A 17,699-nucleotide genomic window follows, 5' to 3' on the forward strand; every position below is an offset into this window, starting at 1 on the left:
TGGTCGTGAAGTGAAATCTCCACCAATCGGTTCCCATCTATCAGATATCAATATTGGGTCCATCTTGTGTCTGTGTGCATTTGTGTGTTCTACGTGCAGACGTAGAAAAACCTGGCCCGACATTCAGTAGGCTGCTGGCTGGCAGTAACATCTAAAATGTGTAAATTGTGAGAGCAGCCCTGTGTGTGGGAAATTACACTTTGTTATAGGGCAAGACCAAGGACTGGACCTTACATTTAATTGCCTTTGAACACCATTGGTGAGGGAAACAAAAACAATAACATTTATTAACATCTGTAATATCAGTAAATTATCCAACACCATATTAAAGAATAAAAAGGCAGAATTAGCTTTGAAAGAAATGACCAAATGAAAAATGTAGGAACTGCATAACAAAATGTGACACTTGTAAAATGCATAGCATTTGGTCAACATTGAAATGATACATTTGTTTTAAAATAGATGTTGATAGTCAAGCATCATCGTAGAGACAGTCAGTAGCATTGGTCCATAAAAACCTTCAAATAAAATTTGTAAAAAAGGTTTTTGATTATACATTGAACTATTAGACATTGACAAACAAATTGGTGAGAGTCAATACAATCTGTATGTGAACATTTGGTAAAATCTGACTGCTTTTATCCCTTAAAATGGTTGGCCCTCATTACGAACAAAGCAGAGCATCATGGCTATGAGCTTTTGTTCCCCATTTAAGCCTCAATGTATGTAAATTAAATACATTAGTACGTTCACCAGCAGGACATATTACATAATGAGTGTGGAACGTAGTTAAAAATATAAACATCCTTCAGTATCGAGACATTTATGACAAGCATCATGACAAGCATTGCTCAAATAATATACATGTTCTCCTTTGAGACAACATATGGATAAATAGAAATACACAATGTACTTAAGGTACACAGGCAACCATTTCAGCAGTCATGTCATACAAAGACACAGTATCCTAAGCTCCCAGAGCCTTCTTGTGTCTCATCCCATTAGTTTACAGGGTGTCACTCACTCTACAACACACACCTTGAGCCTATTCAGGAGGGCACAACGTTAGAAATATATTTTGTAGAACAGACTATAGTCTCAGGATCAGCAATTGTGTCAGTTCTACACAAAATATATCTGGAATGTGCTGAATGTATCAACCTTCTGAACAAACACCAGACTGCAGCCTTCCCCTGGAGGTGGGGATGAGTGAGCTAACATTACAACACAAAACACAAACATTTGAACAAACAAAGACCAGTGCATCCAGGCTAAATCAGCAAGCAGTCCAGAGCAGAGCAGGGCCAGACCAGTGGTGGCTATACCCAGGCATGCAGAGGGAGGAGGTACGGTCTCCATACTAGGAAGACTTAGCTGGGAATGTCTGCACTGTGGTTACGGTTGCCATATTTGTGGTGGATGATGAGGAGGACGATGCCCAGGAAGAAGCAGACTGAGCCCACGGTGATGTAAGCGATGCCCAGGAAGGGGTTCTTGCCACCCATCCAGGAGATGGTGCTCAGGATCATACGCTTCCTGCCCTCGAAGCTCCGCACGGGATAATCTGAGTACATATGGTTAAAGGAAAGGAAATCTAGAATGATACAGATGGGTCAGTGAATGTTTTGTATCATGTGTAGAACTTGTGATCTATAAAAAAAAAACTATACAGATCAACTATAGTGAACATTGTCAAAGATGGAGTTGGACATAGATATAATTACAATTTAGTAAACCTAAATGGAATAACTGTATAACTGAACACAAACTCATGTCTCTATTCCTTCCATGTGCAATGTTCTCTCAATTACAAACCTATATGCCTGCCATGAACCTCTTGTGATTTATTGCGATAGTTCTCAAAAGGATACTGTAGGTGACCTCCAGGATGTATTGTCCTAGGGGCAGAGTCGGGGTCATGTTGGGCTTCTTATGGATGATGCGGTACAGCTTGCGGAAGGTGGGCAGGGCAGCTGTCCTCATCCACACAATGAAATCCTCATTGATGAAGCCATTGTTGTCAGGGTCTGAAGGGTCCAGCTCATAGACAGATTTCCTCCAGTTGACAGGTTTGCTGGTACCTGAAGGAGGAAAAAGGCCTAGTTAGTCATGATAATTTGATTGCTACTAGGCAGTTGTATCATTTTGCATGGTACGCAAATCACCTTGGAAAACTACAGTGAGGTTGTCGTTTCCACCGGGGTTCCTAAACTTCACATGCTTGTCTGTCCACCATGCAATACCCTTCTTCACCAGAGGAATCGCAGTTCTGGAGCCATTGGGGTCAATGTAATACAGCTCCAGAGTGTCTGATGAGGAAAACCGTACCACACGGCAATCAACAGCAAGACAGGTCTCTTAAGTAGTAGACCAACAGTGATGTGCTACATGGTAAACTAAAGCAAAACCACTTCAACCTGAAAAAATAAAATAAAATAAAAAAGCGGACAAGACTCCATATACAAGGGTTGGCCCAAATTGGCACATATCTAAATAGCATTGTAAGTAAGTACAGGAAAATATAAGATTGTGGTTGAGCATTAGTGTGTATTATTTTTACTTGACTCCTGTACTGGAAATGGGACAACTATTTGCTAAGAGAAAATGCATCCCTCTGGTCTTACCATTGAAGAGGCTGTTGGCGATTGCACCACATGGAGCGATAGGCTTTTCGTCACTGGTGCGGTACGGCTCACATTCCTTGCTGGGGCTCTGTAAAGAGTGTCAAGATGTTTCAGTGCAACTGCACGTTGTTGAAATCAAACAATTAACCATTACATTGAATGGATGTAAGCCTGTGTTCTCTCTACTAAGTGCACCTGTAAACATACCTTCAGAGAAGCTTTGTCTCCATTCAACTGGCTGTCATCTCTGGACTTCACATAGCGTCTGTGATTCTGATAGAAGTTTGACAATCCGTAGTACATGAACACGTTGCTCTAGAGGGGAAGAATTGCAGATTAAGGACCAATGAATTAGTTTAGTTATTCATCGGATGAGAGAGTAGGACTTCATAAGACAATGCAACAACATTGCAACACTAAGATGAAAGAGCAGGGGGTTGGGTGAGTCTAAAGGAATTCCTGCAATCAATAACATCCTCCTATAAAAGCTGTGTTTGTGAAATAACTTTCAACACAATGTTTTAAATAGTAATGATCAATTCTGAGGAAAGAGCCTGACTAATAAAAGGGGAAAAATAACTCATTTTAATTTGTGTTAAAAAAAACACTGCAAACTATTATTTTTCTTCATTTTAGCATTGGGGAAAATAAAAATAAAAATAATCTGTTGCAGCTCTAGTCAACTACAACATCCACAATACAATGCTCTCTCTATGGGCTGGCTGGCTAGCAAGCAAACATAGCTACACACAATAATACCAAAGACAATATAAGCATGTAACGAAGCTAGTTAATGCAGTTTGTTTAGGTGATTTTTACAACGCTCACCCTGTTCAACCTGCAGATCGATGTGCCTAACAGAGGAGTGCATTCTGAGCGTTTCTGGGACAAAGAGCACTCCCCTTTTAAAGAGTGAATAGGAGTCTATTGGGCACTAGCTCAAAAACTCAACAATAGCACAAATCTCATCAAGAAGAAGTACAACATTACAAATATTTCCCAAGATATGAGATAATTAACTTGCCATCTGTAGTATCGTATAGCTTTGGAATCGTGACATAACGTTTAAAATTATTTTTTAAAATACGCGACAAATACACTTTTCTTGACATACAGCGCCTCAGTATTCAGACCTCTTGACCTTCTCCACATTTTATTAAGTTACAGCCTTATTTTACAATATATATATATATATATATTAAATGTTATTTTAACAAAACATTACATTTACATAAAATTTCAGACCCTTTAAATCAGTACTTTGTTGAACCACCTTCTTGGGTATGACCCTACAAGCTTGGCACACCTGTACTTGGGGAGTTTCTCCTTCTCTCCTCTCAAGCTCCACCAGGTTGGATGGGGAGCATAGCTGCACAGCTATTTTCCAGGTCGGGTGGTTCAAAACTTCTTCCATTTAAGAATGATGGAGGCTATTGTGTTCTTGGGGACTTTCAATGCTGCGTACATTTTTTGGTACCCTTCCCCAGATCTGTTCCTCGACACAATCCTGTCTGAGCTCTACGGACAAATCCTTCGACCTCATGGCTTGGTTTTTGCTCTGACATGCACTGTCAACTGTGAGACCTTATATAGACCGGTGTGTGCCTTTCCAAATCATGACCAATCAATTGAATTTATCACAGGTGAACGCCAATGAAGTTCTAGAAATGTTTCAATGATGATCAATGGAACACAGGATGCACCTGAGCTCAATTTCAAGTCTCATAGCAAAGGGTCTGAATACTTTTGGAAATAAGGAATCTGTTTTTTCTTTAATAGATTTGCAAACATTTCTAAAAACCTTTTTTCGTTTCGTCATTATGGGGTACTGTGTGTACCACTGTAGATCGCTGATAATTTTTAGGTTAAGGTTAAGGCTGTAACATAACGTAGATAAAGTCAAGGGGTCTGAATACTTCCCTAAGGCACTTTGTGAAGGGATTGCGTGACGATTATCTTAGCAACCATGTGATGAATAATGACAACATGAACACGATTGGTTAACAGTGCTGGGTGGGGCGTTATGTTCATTCATTGGATTCCTTCATAATCTCCTTTCAATAATATCTTTGGCAATGGCACCATGCAATTCACCCTGGACTAAAGAGGCAGATGATAGGAAAAATGTGCTAGACCCGCTGTTAAATGACCCATTTCTCAAGGTAGGAATATTGCAAAAAATATGATCAATAGGCTCATTCAAGAGAAGACATCCTCCTGAGTTATGACATCAGGCAGTATTAATATCTGACATGTATTATACACATTTTTGTGATCTAAAATTCCTATTCCTTTTAACTTCCAGTGTAGTGAGTAACTTTATCACGGTGCTACGTCATACCGGGCAGTTTCCTGCCTGCTTGAACGTCAATAACTCAGACACACATGAAATGACCCAGTGAATCGACAGAATATTGCTGAGAGATGCACAAAAACAATATAACATTCAAATGGGTGAACCTTTCAAGTATTTCTAAACCGAGCCGATAAAGAGTAACTAAAATGGACAATAAATGTTAGTGTTAGAGATGTCAACGGTGATGAGTATGGAATCCCCGATTTCAAACTCCCATTAGACAGCTCTGCAAGCATTAGAAATGTGAAAATGCATTCGTTACTCACAAAATATGGCGTTTCACTGAGCAACCATCTTAAATTTACTCACATTACACCCGGTATGTACATCCCCAAAAGGTCTAAATAAATAAAAAAATTACAACCAACTGAGAAAATGCATCTTCGGCACCTCCAATGTACGGAGCTGTTGTAGACTTCGACCTGTACGTGGAAGTAATGAGTGGTTTAAAATTAGAGATACAAAATAGGATTTTTCCCAGTTGACTGTACATTCTCTTTTTTGGAAGTCCCCATACTGGCTGTAACGGGAGTAAATTAAGGTAGTTTCTCAGCTATCCATATTTGGTGAGTAATGGGCATATTTTGACAATGTTTGGAGAGCTGTCGAATGAGAGTTTGAGGTGGAGCTTCCTAGGTGTTAAAGGCCCAATGCAGCAGTTTTTAAAAAGCTCAATATCAAATAATTTCTGGGAAACAATTAAGTTAATTACTGTGATTGTTTTAAATTAAAAATGGTCCAAAAAAAGAAAAAAAAAACATTCTTAGCAAAGAGCAATTTCTCAAGCAATCATTTTTCTAGGACTGTTAGGTTGGAGTCATTAAAACTGTTTTTCAACCACTCCACACATTTCTTGTTAACAAACTATAGTTTCGGCAAGTCGGATAGGACATCTACTTTGTGCATGACATGTAATTTTTCCAACAATTGTTTAGACAAATTATTCCACTTACCGTAATTTCTGGACTATAAGCCGCTATTTTTTTCCCACGCTTTGAACCTCATGGTTTATACAATGACATGGCTAATTTATGGATTTGTCCAGCTTTCACAAGATTCATGCTGCCAAAAAAACTGAGCACAGTCACATAATGTGACGTAAATCGCTCAAACTTCCCATCATTCTGATTACGGTAGTCATTTTGTCACCATCATCATGGCAGACACGGAGAAATGCATATGATGCAGCTTTCAAGTTGAAGGCGATCGATCTGGCTGTTGGAAAAGGAAATAGAGCTGTTGCACGGGAGCTTGGCCTTAATGAGTCAACGAAAAGACGTTGGAAACAGCAGGGTGAGGAACTGACAACAAAAGCTTTGAGGGAAGAAAAGCAGATGGCCCGAACTAGAAAATGAGCTTGAAGACTGGGTCAACACAGAGAGAGCAGAGGTGTTTGAACTGTGCAGATCCGACTGAAAGCCAAAACAATCGCCACCGCAATGAAGTTTGAGGATTTTAGAGGTGGACCATCGTGGTGTCTAAGATTTATGAGACGTAAAGGCCTGTCCATCAGGGTACGGATGAGTCTGTGTCAGCAGCTCCCTCCCGACTACGAGGAAAAAGTTTCAAACTTCCGCAAATTCACTGATGCAAAGAGAGGAGCATTCCATCGGCCCGCACGACATCATAAATATGGATGAGGTTCCTCTGACGTTTGACCTGCCTCTCACTCGGACTGTCAACAGGAAAGGCGAATCATCCGTCACGCTGAAAACAACTGGGCATGAAAAAAAAACGCACTTCACCTGTGTTCTGAGCTGCACGGCATCGGGAGAAAAGCTTCCACCGATGTTGATTTTTAAACACATGACGATGCCAAAAGAAAAATTCCCGAGAGGAATTGTTATGAAAGTCAACAAGAAAGGATGGAAGACGGAAGGCCTAATGCATGAATGGCATACGGATTGTTATGGCAAGCGACCGGGAGGATTCTTTCACAAGAACAAGGCATTGCTCGTGTTGGACAGCATGAGGGCCCACATAACAGATTCTGTGAAAGAAGCCATCAAGAAGACAAACTCAATTCCAGCTGTGATTCATGGGGGCACAACAAAGTATTTGCAGCCACTCGACATCAGTGTAAATCGTGCATTTAAGGTGGTGCTCCGTGTTCAGTGGGAGGCTTGGATGACAAGTGGGGAGAAATCCTTCACTAAAAGGGGCCGCATGCGAAGAGCCACTTATGGTCAAGTCTGCCAGTGGGTCCTGATAGCGTGGAGCATTGTCAAAAATCCACTATCATCAACGGGTTTCGAAAGGCTGGACTGCTGCGTGTTGAAGGGGCAGCATGAGCTCAGCGGGGAATTTGCCTCCGGATGAAAGTGACGAGAGCGACAATAAAAACGATCCAACATCGGATGAAGCAATTCTGAGGCTATTCAACTCTGACACCGAAGGAGATGACTTCAGTGGTTTCAGTGCACAGGAGGAGGAAGATGGTGACCAATGACTTACTTGGTAGGCTACTGTTTAATTTTTGTTACAAGCCGTGTTTCGTTTAAAGGCTGTGTAAAGTTCATTTGTTTCAATGTACCGGTAGGCACCTGCGGCTTATTTATGTACAAAATACATATTTTTTAATAATTAAGTAGGTGCGGTTTATATTCAGGTGCGCTTAATAGTCCAGAAATTACGGTACAATTCATTGCATCACAATTCCAGTGGGTCAGATGTTTACATACACTAAGTTGACTGTGCCCTTAAACAGCTTGGAAAATTCCAGAAAATGATGTCAATTAGCCTATCAGAAGCTTCTAAAGCCATGACATCATTTGAGTCAATTGGAGGTGTACCTGTATGATGCACTTCAAGGACTACCTTCAAACTCAGTGCCTCTTTGCTTGACATAATGGGGGGGAAAATAAATAAATACATTTAAAAAATAAAAAAAAATCAGCCATGACCTGTCTGGTTCATCCCTGCAAGCAATTTTCAAACGCATGAAGGTACCACGTTCATTTGTACAAACAATAGTACGCAAGTATAAACACCATGGGCCCACGCAGCCGTCATACCACTCAGGAAGGAGATGCGTTCTGTCTCCTAGAGATGAACATACTTTGGTGCAAATCAATCCCAGAACAACAGCAAAGGACCTTGTGAAGATGCTGGAGAAAACAGGCACAAAAGTATCTATATCCACAGTCAAACGAGTCCTATAATCGACAACCTGAAAGGCCGCTCAGCAAGGAAGAAGCCACTGCTCCAAAAGCGCCATTAAAAAGCCAGACTACGGTTTGCAACTGCACATGGGGACAAAGATCGTACTTTTTGGAGAAATACCCTATGGTCTGATGAAACAAAAGTAGAACTGTTTGGTCATAATGACCATCGTTATGTTTGGAGGAAAAAGGGGGATGCTTGCAAGCTGAAAAACACCATCCCAACTGTGAAGCACACATCATGTTGTGAGGGTGCTTTGCTGCAGGAGGGACAGGTGCACTTCACAGAATAGATGGCATCATGAGGAAATACAATTATGTGGATATATTGAAGCAACATCTCAAGACATGAGTCAGGAAGTTAAAGCTTGGTCGCAAATGTGTCTTCCAAATGGACAATGACCCCAAGCATACTTCCAAAGTTGTGGCAAAATGGTTTAAGGACAACAGAGTCAAGGAATTGGAGTGGCCATCACAAAGCCCTGACCTCAATCCCATAGAACATTTGTGAGCAGAACTGAAAAAGCTTGTGCGAGCAAAGGCCTACAAACCTGACTCAGTTACACCAGCTCTGTCAGGAGGACTGGGTCAAAATTCACCCAACTTATTGTGGGAAGCTTGTGGAAGGCTACCAGAAACATTTGACCCAAGTTAAACAATTTAAAGGCAATGCAACCAAATACTAGTTGAGTGTACGTAAACCTCTGACCCACTGGGAATGTGATGAAAGAAATAAAAGCTGAAATAAATCACTCCACTATAATTCTGACATTTCACATTCTTAAAATAAAGTGGTGATCCTAACTGACCTAAAACAGGGATTTTTTTACTAGGATTAAATGTCAGGAATTGTGAAAAACTGAGTTTAAATGTATTTGGCTAAGGTGTAAACTTCCGACTTCAACTGTATATACAGTGGGGCAAAAAAGTATTTAGTCAGCCACCAATTGTGCAAGTTCTCCCACTTAAAAAGATGAGGCCTGTAATTTTCATCATGGGTACACTTCAACTATGACAGACAAAATAAATAAAAACCAGAAAATCACAGTATGATTTTTAATGAATTTATTTGCAAATTATGGTGGAAAATAAGTATTTGGTCAATAAAAGTTTCTCAATACTTTATTATATACCCTTTGTTGGCAATGACAGAGGTCAAACGTTTTCTGTAAGTCTTCAAAGTTTTCACACACTGTTGCTGGTATTTTGGCCCATCTTCCATGCAGATCTCCTCTAGAGCAGTGATGTTTTAGGGCTGTTGCTGGGCAACACAGACTTTCAACTCCCTCCAAAGATTTTCTATGGGATTGAGATCTGGAGACTGGCTAGGCCACTCCAGGACCTTGAAATGCTTCTTACGAAGCCACTCCTCCGTTGCCCGGGCGGTGTGTTTGGGATCATTGTCATGCTGAAAGACCCAGCCACGTTTCATCTTCAATGCCCTTGCTGATGGAAGGAGGTTTTCACACAAAATCTCATGATACATGGCCCCATTCATTCTTTCCTTTACACGGATCAGTCGTCCTGGTCCCTTTGCTGAAAAACAGCCCCAAAGCATGAGGTTTCCACCCCCATGCTTCACAGTAGGTATGGTGTTCTTTGGATGAAACTCAGCATTCTTTGTCCTCCAAACACGACGAGTTGAGTTTTTACCAAAAAGCTCCATTTTGGTTTCATCTGACCACATGACATTCTCCCAATCTTCTTCTGGATCATCCAAATGCTCTCTAGCAAACTTCAGACGGGCCTGGACATGTACTGGCTAAAGCAGGGGGACACGTCTGGCACTGCAGGATTTGAGTCCCTGGCGGCGTAGTGTGTTACTGATGGTAGGCTTTGTTACTTTGGTCCCAGCTCTCTGCAGGTCATTCACTAGGTCCCCTCGTGTGGTTCTGGGATTTTTGCTCACCATTCTTGTGATCATTTTGACCCCACAGGGTGAGATCTTGCGTGGAGCCCCAGATCGAGGGAGATTATCAGTGGTCTTGTATGTCTTCCATTTCCTAATAATTGCTCCCACAGTTGATTTCTTCAAACCAAGCTGCTTACCTATTGCAGATTCAGTCTTCCCAGCCTGGTGCAGGTCTACAATTTTGTTTCTGGTGTCCTTTGACAGCTCTTTGGTCTTGGCCATAGTGGAGTTTGGAGTGTGACTGTTTGAGGTTGTGGACAGGTGTCTTTTATACTGATAACAAGTTCAAACAGATGCCATCAATACAGGTAACGAGTGGAGGACAGAGGAGCCTCTAAAAGAAGAAGTTACAGGTCTGTGAGAGCCAGAAATCTTTCTTGTTTGTAGGTGACCAAATACTTATTTTCCACCATAATTTGCAAATAAATTCATTAAAAATCCTACAATGTGATTTTTTGGGTTTTTTTTCCTAATTTTGTCTGTCATAGTTGAAGTGTACCTATGATGAAAATGACAGGCCTCTCATCTTTTTAAGTGGGAGAACTTGCACAATTGGTGGCTGACTAAATACTTTTTTGCTCCACTGTAAATCATTACCTATAATGTGGATTATAATACATTTGATGTATTTTTTTTATTAGGGCAAAGCGCAGGCCTGTGATATTGATACATTTCCAACTTTAGTCTTGTATCAGGTGAACTGTTGTGTCCACATTTGGTCTGATAATTGCCCCATAATCTCCAAAGAGTTCTCTTCAATTGCTACTTCTATATCGATCTCTCTAAATAATTAAATTAGTTCAAGCATTTCACTTATAACATTAAAAATAAATGAAGGGGGCCCTTGAATAATTAAACAATAAATGAACCGCAACATGTGAGTGTTCTGTTCATACTGTATTTCACAACCTCTGCGGGTGTTTGGAGTTGCTGCCTATACTGTACGCAATTGAGCAAAGTAGGCTTACTCCTTATTTATTTAGGCTACATTATTCCACAGCCTCATTGTAGCCTAACCAATATCCTGAAGGATATTCAGTGAAAAGAAAAATCTGACATTGACGTCAAGGGTGGATGGCTTCTTTTCGATCGACCAAGGTTTTTTTTTGTTGATCGGGGACAACCCTAAACTCAACATCTAAAATTAGGGAGATGGATTCGCTACCACAAGGACAGACTTTATTAGTGTGTTTTTCACTTTGACATCTGCTGATGTAAAAAGGGCATTATAAATACATTTGATTGATGATGTGTGTCGGGAGAATGTCAATACATAAATGCCATTGTGTAGGCTTATTAAAAGATACATTACTCTTAAAGTGGTAACGCATACTTTTTTGTTGCATACATTTGGGAGGGGGGGGGTTCCTTCTACTGTGAGCTAACTTATTTCTGTACATTGCGCTGTTTTAGCGGCCAAAAAAAACGTAATGCTTTCAGGCCAACTGTAATATGATTACCATTGTAAAGCACAATTTCTCCCCTTTCCAGCAAAATCAATGAGGAGACCTTGACGCTGCCCGCCTCTGCATAATTGAAGAAGGCTATGCGCTCCGTAGGGTCTTTTTCAAAATGGCAGGTGGGGAAGCGAAACCTGCTGCGTGATAGAGAAAGAGGGAGATAAGCCGTGTGGGGATCCCTATCCGTCCAACTATTTCACATCTAAAAAGTAAATAAAACACTATAAAGAGTATATATATATATATATATATACACATACACACGTTCAGGTATATCCCTCTAGTCACCCCCAAAACCAATTCTTTCTTTGGCCGCCTCTCCTTCCAGTTCTCTGCTGCCAATGACTGGAACGAACTACAAAAATCTCTGAAACTGGAAACACTTATCTCCCTCACTAGCTTTAAGCACCAACTGTCAGAGCATCTTACAGATTACTGCACCTGTACATAGCCCACCTATAATTTAGCCCAAACAACTACCTCTTACCCAACTATATTTAATTTATTTATTTATTTTGCTCCCCATTATTTTTATTTCTACTTTGCACATTCTTCCATTGCAAAACTACCATTCCAGTGTTTTACTTGCTATATTGTATTTACTTTGCCACCATGGCCTTTTTTGCCTTTACCTCCCTTCTCACCTCATTTGCTCACATTGTATGTAGACTTGTTTATACTGTATTATTGACTGTATGTTTGTTTTACTCCATGTGTAACTCTGTGTCGTATCTGTCGAACTGCTTTGCTTTATCTTGGCCAGGTCGCAATTGTAAATGAGAACTTGTTCTCAACTTGCCTACCTGGTTAAATAAAGGTGAAATAAAATTTAAAAAAAATATAATGTGTCATTACATACCTATTTGAAGTTGTCAAATTTGAGTCAGATTTTTGGGGCGGCGCTAAAGTTATCTTCAGAAGTAAACGGCGGCTGTTGCGGCTTTTTGAGAGTCATGATGGCTTGCAATGACGCAAAAAATGACTGCATTCAGTGAGAGAAATGCTACACCTGGTGGAGGGAGGCTGTACGACACAGAATGAGTTATACATTACGTCATGACACGCCACAATTTAATGTACAGCGTCGGAAGGGTCAGTTAATTCTACTTTTCTCCAATACTATCGGACCATTACCATGTCGATTAATGCTTGAATAGAAATGTAGTTCACACCCCAGATTTTGATGCCAACACAGTTGCTAGAGTCCCATTAGTTTTCATTGCAGCCTCGTTTGAATGCCACGGTTGCGCAAATTTGTACGGAATGTGGTTCGTCAACAGTATTTGCTATTAAAACAAAAATGTATATAAAAAAATACAAAAAAAGGTAGCCCTGTATAGGCTATTTGATCAACCCGCAAATGAAAGATAAATCACCTGCTATTGAAATGGTGCACATATCATTCGCTTTCCTGTCAGATCTTGACCCATGGCAGGATGGGTCAAGAATATATATTTAGTTTTTTCCTTTCGGGCCAGTAGCTTTCAGTTGGCACTGGCAAATATACCTGAATATCGAACCCTGCTGTGTAAGGTGCGCGTAAGGCCTATACGTCTACCACTGTGTAGTTATTAGCAATGCTAATGATGGCCTTAGCATTTTCAGGTAGATGGAAAGGCAATTAAAAGTAGATTTGCCTACCTGACAGATTCATAATTATTTACAGAAATCCAGTAGCCATTTGTTTTGAGAACATCATCACTAGTGCACTGTGTGGCTGGTACACACCTGAATTAAAGGATAACTATACAAAAAAAAACTACATTTCTCAGATTCTCTCAAAAATGGTTCCCTGATGTAGTTTATGCATTGTTGTGGACTGGGGGAAATCAGTCCTCCTCCCCCCTTATTTGTGTGTGATCAGTAAGGTTTTCCAATTCTGCCCTATAGAGAATTTTGCAGAAGAGAACACATAGCACTTTGAAATCTGCAACAACGGGATCTGGTTATAAGACATCCTGACCAGTTTTCAACCAGTAAAGACGACTTCATCATGTCTTCTGCCAAATGGGTAGTGAGTGTTTGGAACAACAATGGCTGGACATTGGTGGCAGGGCTTGCAAACTACAAAGGGAAGCGCAGCCGCGAGCTGCCCAGTGAAACGAGCCTACCAGACGAGCTAAATCCCTTCTATGCTCGCTTTGAGGCAAGCAATACTGAGGCATGCATGAGAGCATCAGCTGTTCTGGACGACTGTGATCACGCTCTCCGTAGCCGACGCGAGTAGGACCTTTAAACAGGTCAACATTCACAAGGCCATGGGGCCAGACGGATTACCAGGATGTGTGCTCCGGCCATATGCTGACCAACTGGCAGGTGTCCTCACTGACATTTTCAACATGTCCCTGATTGAGTCTGTAATACCAACATGTTTCAAGCAGACCACCATAGTCCCTGTGCCCAAAAACACTAACGCAACCTGCCTAAATGACTACAAACCCATAGCACTAAAGTGCACAGCCATGAAGTGCTTTGAAAGTCTGGTAATGGCTCACATTAACACCATTACCCCAGAAACCCTAGACTCACTCCAATTTGCATACCGCCCAAACAGATCCAGATGATGCAATCTATTGCATCCACACTGCCCTTTCCCACCTGGACAAAAGGAACACCTACGTGAGAATGCTATTCATTGACTACAGCTCAGTGTTCAACACCATAGGACCCTCAAAGCTCATCACTAAGCTAAGGATCCTGGGACTAAACACCTCCCTCTGCAACAGGATCCTAGACTTCCTGACGGGCCGACCCCAGGTGGTGAGGGTAGAGAGCAAAACATCTGCCACTCTGATCCTCATCACTGGAGCCCCTCAGGGGTGCGTGCTCATTCCCCTCCTGTACTCCCTGTTAACCCACAGCTGCATGGTCAGGCACAACTCCAACACCATCATTAAGTTTGCAAAAGACACAACAGTGGTAGGCCTGACCACCGACAAGACAGCCTATAGAATGTTCTCTCTACTACCACATGGCAAGCAGTACCGGAGCGCCAAGTCTAGTACCAAAAGTCTTCGACAGTTTTTACCCCTAAAACATAAGACTCCTGAACAAGTAATCAAATGGCTGCCTGGAATATCTGCATTGTCCCACCCCCCACCCCCCTCTTTTACACTGCTGCTACTCTGTCTATCATATATGCATAGTCACTTTAACCATACCTACATGTACATACTACCTAAATTAGCCCGACTAACCGGTGCCTGTATATAGCATTGCTACTGTTATTTTTCACTGTCTTTTTGCTGTTGTACTTATTTCTTTACTTATCTATTGTTCAACTAATACTTAAAAATCGCACTGTTGGTTAGGGCCTGTAAGTAAGCATTTCACTGTAAGGTCTACACCAGTTGTATTCAGAGCATGGGACAAATAAACTTTGATTTGCTCTGCAAACACTAACATCAATTATTGAATGATTAGCCTACACTTTTAACTGTGATTATACAGTAGTTTGGGGACCGTAAAGGTTGCAGGTTCTGCTCAGCTTACCTCAAATGGTTGATCCAGAGAGAAGGGAACAGAGCAGGTACATGGCTTTGTGCTGTTCCAACTGTAGCTTTGAGAGCAGTTATAACACGGACTTGACATGTCAACACCAGTGTAATCGATCTGTAAAGTAAAATGATCAATGACACTTATGTGTATATAAGTGTTATACACTAAACACAGACAAGAACTGAAAGATAGCTAGCCAAACAGAGCTAACACATACATACACAATCAATTGGCTACTTCCTGTTGTGTTGGCTTGCGAGTTGGTTAACGTTACCTCTAACTCTTTGATGTTGTTTGATGTCACGAATAGGCCAATGCCGATTGGGATAAAGATGAGACCAATGACAAAGAAAGCAGGAAGAACAGTGCCGGCTGTCAAAATAGGTTGCCAAGCGGGCAGTCTTTGTTGTTTGAATGCAGTGTTGTCCGGCTTTTTATTTTTGACAGTTCCTGCTCCTCCATGGCCAATAGCAGCAGGCTGGTGCCCGTCCTCTTCCTTAGCGTTGTAGTTAGACGCCATCATGGCTGCAGTTCTCGTCGAGCAAAATAATCCACACTGTCAACAAGAGTGACAGCTGGCTATGTCGCGAGAAAGCGGATTGATTGATTCCCTTAGAAACGAAAGTTATCTTCTCTATAATGTTACGTAACATTAAATGTAATCACTTAAAACATACAAACATTTTGGATCCGCTTTGGAGAGGATTTCGATCTACTGCGAAAGTAGGCAGCTAAGGATGAGATGGAATCAGGAAGCTCCTAAACCAATGGCGTTGCACGTGATCAGTTGAGTAGCACGTCCGTTTAATGCTAAATTTTTTTAAAAGACACTCACTAGCCAATGAGGCTAAATTCATCCGATTTTTTTTTCTTCCCCGTGTGAGGCAGAGGTTCGAAACTATGAAGTCATTCGAACAGAAAATGTTCAAGGATTGTATAAATCCTATACAACAGTGTAGTCAATCATTTTGAATTGATCACTTCATTGTGTCTCTCCGTGTTTCAGGACATGTCATCATATCATATGAACTGTCCCTCGCCATCTTTGGAGGATACATGCACTCAAAGACTTGGCCTCTATTTTTTAACCTAACTAAAGCTAGGCTACTCATGATGATGTATACATTACTATTGTTATGATTATCCTCATATGATTTCAGTGATGCAGTACATGCAGGGGCTGACTGGGACCAGAAATTGCCTCTGGCATATCTAACAAACAAAAATTCCCCTGAGGCCCATTTTATTCCTTGAAGCCCCCATTAGTATCCAGATAATTATCATTTTGCAAAAAATAAACAAATTAGACAGGCCCACTTGGCAAAAAAATTGACCAGCCAAGATGGTCAGTCTGCCCCCGAATTACATGTAATCTCAATTACTTCCCTGAAGTCCATCTGGGAGAAATTACAATATTATATTCTATTTTATTACATTACATTCTATTTACCCATGTTCACTGTTTGTATTTTGTGAAGTAAAGTGGCCTAATATGATTGTGGCATTATATGGAACCCACGGTATTGTTAAATACTTGATTCTGATTGGCTTAAAAGGCATTTTAGAGTTTACATTATAAATAAGGGTTTGCTTTCATATCATCAGTATGATTCACTTTACAGAGTGTCTGAGGTAAATGGCCCTGTGCTTTTATCTGCCCAACGGTATCTTCATTCAGGATTGGACAGGCCTTTTGTATAAGCATGTGCAAGGTAGGCATATGGGTTAAGCTATAATTACTACGTTTTATGTTTTAGTTCAAAAGGCTCAGTCAAAACAACAAACTTTTGCAATCACTTGACTTGAGTTACTTGAGTTGAACATAATTGCAACTTTACATGCCGACCTGGACAGGTACATTGGACAGGTACATTTACCCAGACACTGACTCATGCATTATACATAGCCTAATGATATCTATGCCTATTACTGGCTCATTCTAAAATAGCCCAGGGTATCATAGTCCAAAATCAGCTTTGGCCATTGGAATGATCATTGACTGAACATTACAAATGACCATGGCAATAATACATCACAATAGTTATTATTTTTCTATGTTTTCCAGGCCTCAAAACACATTGTAGTCTGGAGACGTGTCTTTTCTGATGTAGCAGTCATTACATTGCTGACCCAGATAGGATGGGCATCACATAAAGGATTAGCTTAATCTGGAATCATGGATACCTTTCCTGTATTTAATCAGTCAACAGATTCTTTACTTACCTCAGAAGGACCCCTGAGATTGACTCTGGAATATCTGGAAGCACTGCCTCATGTTGAATTGTTATTGTTCTTTCTCTGAAATATTTACCTGACTGTTTCATTAAGGCCAGCGCATCACAATCAGAAACTATTGGGCAAACGTGGGACAATGTTGTTCAAAATAACAGGGGACAATATTTTCATGGCGGTAAGAACTCAAAAGGGACAAGAAAGAGGATTTTGACACCCACCATCTCAGATAAATTGTTATGAAATGTCTGCTGTTAGAAACGGCTAAGATTAGCATTCCTGCAACATTCTTTTGTTGAAATATAATTTGATCACTGAGAAATTAAGCTATTTGATTGCACCCAAATGTGGCCATTTTAATTTATGGGATTCATATAATATTCAATAAATATAGTACCTAACATCTGATTTGGATCAGACTTTTTTTTTCGAACAGTGAGTTAGACATGAGGAATC

General features: G+C 40.7%; 1 protein-coding gene across 1 annotated transcript; it reads right to left on the reverse strand.

The window, feature by feature from the left end:
* Nucleotides 1-260: 260 nt before the first annotated feature.
* On the reverse strand, nucleotides 261-15,787 carry LOC118368452 (cell cycle control protein 50A-like). The gene is made up of 7 exons (XM_035752568.2): nucleotides 15,286-15,787; nucleotides 15,006-15,125; nucleotides 2,832-2,939; nucleotides 2,625-2,712; nucleotides 2,166-2,309; nucleotides 1,872-2,081; nucleotides 261-1,564 (listed from the first exon to the last, which is right to left on the reverse strand). Exons 1-7 carry the CDS (start codon nucleotides 15,532-15,534, stop codon nucleotides 1,371-1,373), a joined length of 1,113 nt encoding a protein of 370 aa, XP_035608461.1. The 5' UTR covers nucleotides 15,535-15,787; the 3' UTR covers nucleotides 261-1,370.
* Between the last annotated feature and the right edge of the window lie 1,912 nt (nucleotides 15,788-17,699).

Source organism: Oncorhynchus keta, chromosome 35 (genome assembly GCF_023373465.1).
Source record: "Oncorhynchus keta strain PuntledgeMale-10-30-2019 chromosome 35, Oket_V2, whole genome shotgun sequence".
NCBI lineage: Eukaryota > Metazoa > Chordata > Actinopteri > Salmoniformes > Salmonidae > Oncorhynchus > Oncorhynchus keta.

What these genes read in the sequence shown, in the direction of transcription:
- LOC118368452 (XM_035752568.2), bottom strand. Translation starts at nt 15,534, where the DNA reads ATGATGGCGTCTAACTACAACGCTAAGGAAGAGGACGGGCACCAGCCT. An exon ending in ACAACATCAAAGAGTTAGAG is followed by an intron (nt 15,126 to 15,285) that starts GTAACGTTAACC and finishes TTTACTTTACAG; the next exon opens with ATCGATTACACTGGTGTTGA. An exon ending in CCTCACTGTAGTTTTCCAAG is followed by an intron (nt 2,082 to 2,165) that starts GTGATTTGCGTA and finishes TTCCTCCTTCAG; the next exon opens with GTACCAGCAAACCTGTCAAC.